Below are 10,806 nucleotides of genomic sequence, written 5' to 3'. Positions count from 1 at the left end.
TGCCCTCCAGAGGGACCTGGACAGGCTCGACAGCCGAGCAGAGAGGGACCTAACAAAGTTGCTCAGGACAAAGCCTCTAGAAGAGCTCAAATTGCGAGGCAAGAATAGTTGTTTTGGTAAGGTCATGTGGTGATGTCCAGTCAGGGGAACCACTCAATCCCTGTAAGTTCCAGAGCCAGTTCCTTAACTGTGTACAGAAAGTCTTTGAGGCAAACTGCAAATTCAGAAACTTCTCCTAATATGAAGTTGGATTTTCACAATTTTCTTGCATGCTGGATGAAGTATAGGGATTCCAAAAGGGATGTGAAAGCAAGCCAATAAATCTTCTTTTCGAGTTCACACGTGTTTCCTGCTTGTTCCTTGAAGAACTTGCCAAAAAATGTTACTTTTGAAATCCATTCAAACACCTAATAGGAAAAAATATTGGCCAAAATGTTAGCCAACACTGTGTTTCTGAATAGGAACATGTTTCTTGTGTCAGTTCAAGATTTGTACCAGGGTTTGGGGATTTTGGTGTGGATGCTTTCAATGTAAGTTGCTTCTTTGCAGGACATTGAATAATTAGACTTTGAATAATTAGATCATGCACCAGAGACAACATTTTACTGTGTCCTGCTGTCCAGTGCTGAGAAGGGTTGAGGAAGAGTCGGTGGCTGTGTGTCGATGCATAACTTGTGGGAGAGGCACCGGAGCACTTCCCAGGGCCTGGAGAAGCAAACGGGTTCCTGGTGCTGAGGACAAAGTGTCCACAGCTCGGGATTGCATGGCTGAGCTCTTCTGGCTCCTTCTGCTTCAATGCCTTGCCGAGACACAGGTTCCCTGCAGAGCCCCGCGTGCAGCTTCCCAACGCTCCCCTCTTCCTCCGCCTCCACCCTGCCTCCTGGGTAAAGGCATTCCCTGGCATTGCACCTGCTGTGCCTCCCTCCTAGTTCAGTGAAGGCATTGTTTTCCACCCAAGGGGGCTCTCCCCTGGAGACAGGAACATGGGTGAACTCCCGGTGCCCCAGCATCAGGCACGTGCAGGGTATCTCTGCTTGTCAGCCCCTGCCCTGTTTCCCTGGGGTCCCGCTGACTGTTCTAGCAGTCAATGATCTGGACTTTGCAGGAGCGTGTTTGCAAAGGCGTGAATGCGAAAACTCTGCAAGAACGGTTTGCGTGTGTCCCGTCTTGACTTTTTTCAATATAGTTGCTAGAAGGAAAGCACGGACAAAACTGGCAAAGTTCTTTAATGTGGGAAAAGCAATTGACTCCTGAGCTGAGCACTGTTGCAAGCTCTCCAGTCAGATACAAGGTAATCTTTCATTGAATTTCCCGGGTTTCCATAGAGTCAGTGTAAAGGATGAGCTTTCTCAGAAGCTTAATAGTAATTTTTCTGCTTAATAGGAAATGTCAAATTCATGAGATCGTTAGATGACAGGAGAATTGAGGTTGGGAGGCAGCTGCAGTGGTCCCCAGCTTTATCTCCTGTTCCCAACAGTGATCAGCACGGGCATGAAATCAGGTTCATCTCAGTTTACTGCAGAGAGGTCTTGAGGAAAACATCGGTTCACCAAGAGCAGGTTTGGAATCTGTGCAGTGCAAGAGACTCTGCACAAGCTCTCTGGGCAACCGACTGCCAGGGGCAGGAGCCCTGGCGTGGCCGTGCCTGAACAGCACCTTTGTGCCTACAGTGCCACCCTCGATGGCTACCCTGGGGCCTGGGCTTGGACCCTGCACTTGCTGCAGGAGTCTCTGGCCTGGTTCCGTGCTGACCAAAGGCTTGGAACCATGTCAGAACCTCGGTTCCCAAGGGGGCGGCCTCAAGTGGCTGCCGGGCATGTGAGGCCATGGCTGCGTGAATCTTGGGAGCAAGATGCTGATGTCAGAGTGGCCATTGTGACACGTGCAACCAAAGCCCCACAAGGGAAGGCTGGGCTCAGGCCGTGTGTCAGTGCGACCTGGCAACGGGAGGAGAAGGTAAGGCAGGGATGCAGCTGCCCAGGGATCAGAGGGGCCCCACACCTCGGAGCTCTGGGCCTGTGCTGCAGGCTCACCTGCCTCTCCCTTCCCAGAATCAGCGCAGGAACATCCAGAGGAGACCGCGGTGTTCCTGAACGCGACGACGGGAGCAGAAGGCGGACAGGAGCAGGGCTCACGCAGGGCTGACCAGGGAGTAGCACCCTCGTAGCTCTGGGCCTGTTCTCCAAACTCCCATCACTTTTCTTCCCTCCACAGAGAGAGAGGACCAGCACCTGGCGGAGACAGCGGCGTTCCTGCACAGGGACTCAGCGCTGACAGCCGCCATGTGTGACAGGGAGCAGGAGGGCCCTGATGGCAGGGAGCCAGGTGAGGGCAAAGCAGCCCCTCCCACAGCCTGGCCCAGGGGCTGTCGGGGTGGCCAGCGTGGGGCCCAGAGCAGAGGCCAAAGGAGGCAGGAGCTGCTCAGCCAGGCCAGGGCTGGCAGCCTCCTTCCTCCTCAAGTGGGGCCCAGCTGGGCCAGGGGGCAGCTGTTGGGAGCCCCGTGCCCGCAATGGCCGCTGCTCTCCAAGGCCTCCAGCCCTGCCCATCAGGCAGGCACGCAGGCAGGGACAGAGCAGCTCTTGGGGTCGATGCTGCGGGCTGAGAGCCCCACAGAGCTGCTGACGCCCGCTGCCATTGGCTCTGTCCCCTGCAGCATGCGTGTTGTGTCATCGTGTGGACGCTGACCCGGACACCTGCGGAAACAGACGGGAGAAATACGGGCTCTGTGCCCACATGTTCTGCCTGGTGAGTGGCTCCGGGCACTCCCTCCCGCATTGCAATGGGCAGTCCCTGCCACCTTGTCTTCATCACCTCTTCCCCTTTTCTGCAGTATTTTGCCACTCTTCTTTTCCGGCAAGAAAAGAAACAGGTTGGATTCCTGGGTTTTCTTCCTCAAGATATCCAATGTGCAGTCAGGCGGGCGGCACAGAAGGTGAGAGCCTGGCAAAAGAGCAGGGACATTTGTGCCAGGAGACGTTTGCCAGAGCTTAGCCCAGAGCCCCAGCAAGAAAGGCCGGCCATGCAGCCAGCTGTGGGACAAAGTCTGGCTCCCAGCAGCTCCAAAGAGGCCCTGGCACAGGTGCTTCCTCCACCAGCTGGCTCTGTGGGCTGAGAGCCAGCAGCAGCCCCATCCTGCTCCCTGCCCGCAGCCCTGGGGCTGCCTGGGGAGGCCCCGAGGCTGCCGCTGATGGGGCTGCCTGGCTCATTCCAGCACTGCTGCGTCTGCGGCCAGAGCGGGGCCACCATCATGTGCTGCGAGGAAGGCTGCGACAGATGGTTCCACCTGCCCTGTGCCAAGGAGGGCGGCTGTGTTACGCAGTACATTGCCCCATACAGGTAGCTCCTCTCCCCTTCTGGCCACCCTTGGGGAAGGACCAAGACTTTCTCATTATGCCCGTCCTTTTGCCCCCAGGTCCTACTGCCCTGAGCACCGTCCAGAGCAGATGGTGCAGGTGACTCCAGAGCCGGGCACCGAATGCCCCATCTGCATGGAGCCAGTGGAAGACAGAATGACCTTTACCACCATAGTGTGCCCAACGTGCCAAAGAGCCTGGTTCCACAGGGACTGCCTCCAGGTGGGAGCCATGCCCTCAGGCCTGGGACACAGCAGGTGCTCAGCAGCACCAGGGCCTGGCTCACACTGCTTCTGTTTGCCCTGCAGGGACAGGCCATGCGTGCTGGTTTTTTCTCCTTCTGCTGCCCCCTCTGCAGAGACGATGGCATGTTCGCTGTCGAAATGTTCATCATGGGAATCCGCATCCCCTTCAGGTTGGTGTCCTTCTGCGGGGCTCACAAGACAGGAGGGTGCAAGTGCCGTGCTGTGCCAGGCCCTGCCCCAGCAGTCCAGGCCCTGCCCCATCCAGGGAGTCTGGACTTGCGCTTCTCACGGGACTTGGAAAAGCATTGGAGGAAGAGCAGGGACACCCTGTTACGTCCATGCGGTCAGGGCAGCAGAAACACATGAGCTTTTCCTTTCCCCATCAGACTGCCAACATGGGAGGACAACGACGCCTTCGCGGATCTGAGAGTGCGTCACAGCAGGTGCAATGCCAGGGAATGCCTTTACCCAGGAGGCAGGGAGGAGGCAGAGGAAGAGGGGTGAGTTGGGAAGCTGCACCCGGGGCTCTGCAGGGAACCTGTGTCTCAGGAAGGGCTCAAAGCGGAAGGAGCCAGTGGTGCTCGGCTGCACAATCCCGTGCTGGGACACTTTGTTCTCAGAGCCATCAACCCGTTTGCTTCCCCAGGCCCTGGAAGCTGCTCCTGTGCTCCTCCTGTGCTGCCGAGGGCACCCACAGGCGCTGCTCTGGCCTGACAGTGAGGAGAACCCGCTGGGAGTGTGACAGCTGTGCTGGTCTCGGCACAGGTATGAGGCAAAGCAGGCGGGTGTCCCTGGGCTGGGGCCAGTGCCCAGGCTGGGCACGGCAAAGCCCATGGGCTCCTGGAGGGCTGGGGGCAGTGTTCTGGTTGGGCATGGCCTGGGAGGCCTCTGACATTCCTGTTTGGCTTTACAGCCCCCAGGGATGAGCAGCCAGAGCTCAATGGCCCCAGCCGGATCAGACAGTCAGGACTGGAGCCTGCTCACGGCCTTTCAGAATCCGAGGCCATCAGGCCGAGCTCCAGCAGCGCAGTGCCATCGGGTCTGGCTCCCCAGTCTCCAACTCCAGGGACCAGCAGCCACAGAAGCCCCCGGCATGCAGTTTCTTCCTTGGCAGACACCGGCAGCGCACGCACACCAAGGGCAAGATCCAGCAGCTGGACGGGCCCTGAGGACAGGGTCCATTCCAGACATGCTGGGCCTGACCGCAGGCGAAGGCGCTCTCAACAGCAGAGGCGGGCCTCAGATGGGGCCGTCCGGTCGCGGAGTCGCCGTGACAGGAGCAGTAGGAGAACATCAAGTGCAGAGAGGCGCAGGCAAAGGGAGACACCGTCACGGGCTTCCCGCAGACACAGCCGCTCCCGGCAGCAAGCTCATGCCCAGAGTCCACCTGCCCGGTCGAGGAGTTGCCATGACAGGAGCGGCAGGAGAACGTCGAGGGCAGAGAGGCCCAGGCGAAGGGAGACGTCCTCAGGGACGTCCCCGAGACGCAGCCGCTCCTGCGTGCAACGTCGAGCCTCGGATCAACCTGTCCGCTCCAGGAGTCGCCAGGACAGGAGCAGGAGGAGAGCAGCAAGTGCTGAGAGGCCCAGGCGCAGGGGGACACCGTCGGGGACGTTGCGCTGGAGCAACCGCTCCCGCCAGCCACGTCGGGCCTCAACTGGGACCTCCAACAGCAGCACGTAGTGTCACCTTTTCTTTCTAGTCCCTCTGTTTGCTGCCGTAAGTGAAGGTGAGAAGGGTCAGTACAGGGACCTCGAGACTTGCAGGTCTGTGGGAAAACCGAATTAGCTCTTGGCATTTCCACGATTCTTGATTTCTATGTTACCATGTATTGTGTAGGGAAAAGTCACTTAAGCACATAGCTGATTAAAAAGGACACTCATTCCTGTCTTTAGACAGATATTTCCCCACTGCTTACCCTTGAACGTGAATCCTTAATGGCTTGGATACCTTTAGGGAGACATGACGAGCAAGGTGGCTCTTAGGGAAGCTGTCTTCGAAAAGGACATGTGTTGAGTCGCTATCCTTAAACAATCTCATTTCAGTAAAGCCTTTCTTCAGTAAAGCAGAGGGAGAAAGAAGAGAGTGAGACACTGCTTTCAGTGTCTGAAGAAATCGATTGCGACACTGCTGCTGATTTAAAACACTTGCTTGGACCTTCAAAGATGAAACCGGAAAAGACAGTGGAAATAGGCTGGGACAAAGAGGATGCACAGGACTCTGCCCCAGACGAACGTCTGGGACCTTTGCCTGAAAACGACAGAACTCAGGAGTCCAGTGCTTTCCAGTTTTCCTTCTTTGGAGACACAGAGGAGTTGGGCATCAAAGAAGGTAAGAGCAGAACCCTCCTAACGGAGCCATTTCTAAGGAACGGCTTCTGGCAGGCACTGTAGAGCAATACGGTGTAAAGAAGGTCATAATCCAGAGGATTTTCAGCAGCAGAAGTCAGTACTTCTGCTGAAGCATTCTGATCCTCATTGCTGCTTGCCAAGGCTGTGGGAGATTAATGAGAGGTAACTCCTGCTTGCATCTCAGGAATTTTGAAAGGCACGCCTTGAGAAGGCATTGGGATTTTTGCAGAGCGGTGAAAAAGCTTCCCCTAAACTTCTCAAGCAGGGAAAAAGGTGGCACAGCAGTCATACCAAGTTACATGGAAGCCAACAGGATTTTAAGGAAAATGGGTGTTAAGGTAGAGGGAGGAACAAAATCCTGGAGTTGACCCCAAGCTCCATGAACATTCTGTTAGTTACTGAATTCTATTCCTGGACCTTCAGAAAAGAGAAACTGAAGGATCACTGGGGAGTCCTAAGCTCGGATAAAATAAGGCCTTATGAAATGCAGATGAAGGAATATTTAATCAAGTCTCAGTCAGGTAGGAATGAAAGGAAACCGTGCCAAGTTACCCAAAATATTAAAAAACAACACCACAAAGCAACAAGCCCACCACACTTGTGCTGAATTCAGAAGCTATTCACTGTCTTCTGGATGTGATGCTAAATGTTTAAGAATGCATAGGAGATGCCTAGAACAAAGTGGAAAATCCTGGAGGAGAGCTACAGCTCAGAAAATCAGGGAGAAGAAGATTTTGTCCTTCCTAAATCTGTCTTCTCCAGTGTAAATATTTCACTTGAAAAGAGGAATTTTTCCGGGCAAGCAGAGAAATAATTTGGTTTTGACTTGCTTTCTGTTTTGGTGCTGGTTTTGCAGAGCCTTACGTACTTGGAATGATAAAACCGGAAAACGTCAGGTGGCAACAGGATTCACATTTCCAAGACATCCCGTCTGGGGCTGCTGGTGAGCCGGAGATGTCAGAAATTGAAAAGCACCAAGGAAGGCAAGTTCCATTTGTATTTGTTGTCTACTTGGCTGTAGTAGTTGGATGCTGTGGGAATATTAATGGCAGCACTGAGAAAATGGGAAACTGACACTGCACACCTCTGAGCAGTGAGAGCCAAAAGGCAAAGACACAGTCAATTTTATTGTAAAAAGTGGGGTTCTTTAATAGAAGGCTTTATTTGCATACTATGGAGTAGAGCTCTTCCATGTACACCATTTCTCTGAGGCACTACAGCTCTAACTTGTGCTCAGGGCATTTGATAGGACCTTTGAGAATGCTAAAACCCCTTTGTACTTGTCTAGGGTTCTTTCTCTACCACGCACAGAAAGTGCTAGAGTTCTCTTCTTCTCCATAGATGACGAACGCCTAAGAGGTATGACACAACTTGTTCAGTCCCCTTTTCTATATTTTTCCCTTTTAAACCCTTACTGGACTTGAGTAAGGAGGAAAAGATGCCTCCTGGTTATGAATGCTCTGTAGTCAAAATTTGCCATCCTTTCTTGTGGTCAATGTTGTGGTAGAATCCCACGAGACAGTCCTGGTAAAAAATAAAGGCTGAGCAGCTTTCTGCCTTTCCTTTCTTTCAGATAATTACCTCATAGCTATAGGAACTTGTAGAGCTTAGGAAAAAAATAGTCATTAGACAGGTTACCGAGACATTTGGGATCTTTTCAGGTAGGTCTATCATTTTTAACTTTTTCCTGTCTTTCTGGTGTTACTGTTAGGAATGCTGAGGGTTCTTGTCAGCGGTTCTTCATCCTAGTGAATCTGGGGCTTGCTCTTCTGAAGCCAGTGAATTTTCTATTTCAAAACAAAGACAACAACAACAAAAGAAAACATACACAGCCCCAAAAATTACACAGGTTGCCAAAACAATTGCTTGTTCTATTTTGTAGACTATAGTCTCAAGTCAGGCTTAAATGACGTTCCTTTCTTGAGACTTGTTAGATAACGCTGATGAAATGTATGGCTGTGTTCATACAGTTACTGCCCTGCAATCTTCCAGCCCATCAGATTTGCAGGGTGTGTTAGAATGGAGATCTCAGCCCTTGGCAGGCAGCGCTTCTGGGGGGCAGCTGTGGGATCCTGCTGCTGAGCATTTAATGCAAGAGCTGCTGTTTCACTGCAATTTAGATTTCAGCATGTTCAGGGAGACAGCTGCTGCCTTTCATTTTTCTTAGTACACCAGGCTGCAGTAGGGAACGTTTCTGTTGGAGCCGACATGTGGTGGGGGGCAAGAGAATAGGAGGGACGTGAAGAATAGAGCTTCTGACTTGACTGTTGTGTTGTTCATTCATGTTTGTTGGGAGCAGCAGCAGAATCACAAGTGTTGAACCCTATTGATTGGTGTTCTGTTGTGTTTTCTTTTGTGCAGAGGGCCCAAAGTAATTTTTTGTAGATCTGTAGAGTTCAGTGAAGAATAAGAGGGTTGGGAAGAAAGACGTAGATTATTGCTTGAGGTGAGTATGGAACATCTGTTCCCTGGTAACTGTGGCTGAATGCTGAGCATGGGGAGGGAACACGGCTATGGATGTGCACGCAAAATTAATTCAGGACCTCCAGAAGAGCCTGAAGCTTTGTAACTGTCAGGGAACAAAAGGCTGTTAGTATACTGGTGTGTGTAACATCATGTTGTGATGTCCAGCCACGTAAATCACTGCATCTCTCTCTGTTACAGGAGCAGCTAGCTAACTAGGTGTAAGGGAAGTGTTTAAGAGAAACAGTGAATTTAGAGACTTCTGCGAGTAGTGGATTCAAAAACTTCTCCTAGGAATATGTTAGGTTTTCATTAGTTTCTGGATCGTCTTAGGAAGCATAAGAATTCCAAATGGAAACTGAAACCAAACTAATAAAACCTTTCTTGAAAAGAATCATGTCGTATTTGTTCCTTGAAGAAGTTGCCAAACAACATTACCTTTTAAATCATTTCAAGGACCTAACAGGAAAAAATACTGTCAAACCCGGTTAGGCAGTGTTTCTGAGCTGGCGCTGATGCTCTCGGGTTCCGGGGAGCCACGGGAAGGCTCCAGTCCAGACTGTCCGGACAGGCTGGGGCCATTGAGCTCTGGCTCGGCCCTGGAGGCTGTGAGGGCAATCAGCAATGTCAAAGGCCTCCCAGGCCTGGGCCAGGCTGGGCCGGAGCAGGGCCCCCAGCCCTCCAGGAGGCTACGGGCTCTGCCAGGCCCAAAAGGACACTGCCCCCTGCCCAGGGGTGTCTTGGCCTGACAGCCGAGCCCAGAGCAGCGGAGCTGTCACACTCCCCGCTGGTTCTGGTCGCTCTCAGGCACGAGCAACGCCCGTGGGTGCCCTGGGCAGCACAGGAGCAGCACAGGGGCACTTGCCAGGGCCTGGAGAAGCACAGGGGTCAGCCTTTACACAACGACACAGTAGGCATGCTGCAGGGGACAGAGCCAATGGCAGCGGGCATGAGCAGCTCTGTGAGGCTCTCAGCCCGCAGCATCGACCCCAAGAGCTGCTCTGTCCCTGCCTGCGTGCCTGGCTGATGGGCAGGGCTGGAGGCCTTGGAGAGCAGCGGCCATTGCGGGCACGGGGCTCCCAACAGCTGCCCCCTGGCCCAGCTGGGCCCCACTTGAGGAGGAAGGAGGCTGCCAGCCCTGGCCTGGCTGAGCAGCTCCTGCCTCCTTTGGCTTCTGCTCTGGGCCCCACGCTGGCCACCCCGACAGCCCCTGGGCCAGGCTGTAGGAGGGCTGCTTTGCCCTCACCTGGCTCCCTGCCATCAGGGCCCTCCTGCTCCCTGTCACACATGGCGGCTGTCAGCGCTGAGTCCCTGTCCAGGAACAACACGGTGTCCTCGAGGTGGCCTCAATGGCCCCAGCCGGATCAGACAGTCAGGACTGGAGCCTGCTCATGGCCTTTCAGGATCTGAGGCCATCAGGCCGAGCTCCAGCAGCGCAGTGCCTTTGGATCTGGCTCCCCATTCTCCATCTCCAGAGGCCAGCAGCCACAGGAGTCCTCAGCGTGCAGCCTCATCCTTGGCAGACACCGGCAGCCCAAGTACATCAAGGGCAAGATTTAGCCGATCCACCGACCCTGAGGACAGGGTCCATTCCAGACGTTCTGGGCCTGTCCGCAGGCGAAGCTGCTCTCACCAGCAAGGTCAGGCCCCAAATGAACCCATCCAGTCATGGAGTCACTGTGACAGGATCAGCAGGGCAAGACCAAGGGCAGAGAGGCCCAGGCACAGGGAGTCAGTATTGCACCAGACTCCAGATGCAGGTACTCCCACCAGCAAGGCTGGGCCTTAAGTCCACCTGTCTGATCGAGGAGTCGCCATGATAGGAGCAGCAGCACACCATCAAGGGCAGAGAGGCCCCGACAAAGAGAGACACCATTGCCAGCAACCTGCAGACTCAGCTGTTCCCCCCCTGCAACGTCGAGCCTCGGATCAACCTGTCCGCTCCAGGAGTCGCCAGGACAGGAGCAGGAGGAGAGCAGCAAGTGCTGAGAGGCCCAGGCGCAGGGGGACACCGTCGGGGACGTCGCGCTGGAGCAACCGCTCCCGCCAGCCACGTCGGGCCTCAACTGGGACCTCCAACAGCAGCATGTAGTGTCATCTTTTCTTTCTAGTCCATCCGCTGTCATGAGTGAAGGTGAGAATGGTCTGTACAGGGCAAATCTCAAGATTTGCAGGTCTGTGAGAAAACCAAAGAAGTTGTTGACATTACAGTGATTCCTGATTTCTATGTTACCATGTATTGTGAAAGGAAAAGTCACTTAAGGACATAGCTGATTAAAAAGGACACTCATTGCTGCCTTTAGACAGATAATTCCTCGCTGATTAACCTTGAACGTGAACCAATCCTTAATGGCTTGAATACGTTTAGGGAGACATGAAGAGCAAGGTGGCTCT

At 53.8% G+C, this 10,806-nt stretch overlaps 1 protein-coding gene across 1 annotated transcript; it reads left to right on the top strand.

Moving 5' to 3' along the window:
- The first annotated feature begins 1,581 nt into the window (after positions 1–1,581).
- On the top strand, positions 1,582–8,803 carry LOC147651039 (E3 ubiquitin-protein ligase PHF7-like). Its single transcript, XM_086845437.1, has 16 exons — positions 1,582–1,956; positions 2,052–2,325; positions 2,654–2,745; positions 2,831–2,932; positions 3,212–3,336; positions 3,413–3,575; positions 3,662–3,768; positions 3,985–4,098; positions 4,245–4,363; positions 4,512–5,327; positions 5,644–5,929; positions 6,806–6,932; positions 7,238–7,308; positions 7,523–7,610; positions 8,311–8,395; positions 8,614–8,803. Exons 2-10 carry the CDS (start codon positions 2,283–2,285, stop codon positions 5,279–5,281), a joined length of 1,635 nt encoding a protein of 544 aa, XP_086701563.1. The 5' UTR covers positions 1,582–1,956; positions 2,052–2,282; the 3' UTR covers positions 5,282–5,327; positions 5,644–5,929; positions 6,806–6,932; positions 7,238–7,308; positions 7,523–7,610; positions 8,311–8,395; positions 8,614–8,803.
- The last annotated feature ends 2,003 nt before the right edge of the window (positions 8,804–10,806 follow it).

This window comes from Cyanistes caeruleus, chromosome 11 (genome assembly GCF_971803275.1).
Source record: "Cyanistes caeruleus chromosome 11, bCyaCae1.hap1.1, whole genome shotgun sequence".
NCBI lineage: Eukaryota > Metazoa > Chordata > Aves > Passeriformes > Paridae > Cyanistes > Cyanistes caeruleus.
This window is presented reverse-complemented; position numbering and strand designations above follow the sequence as displayed.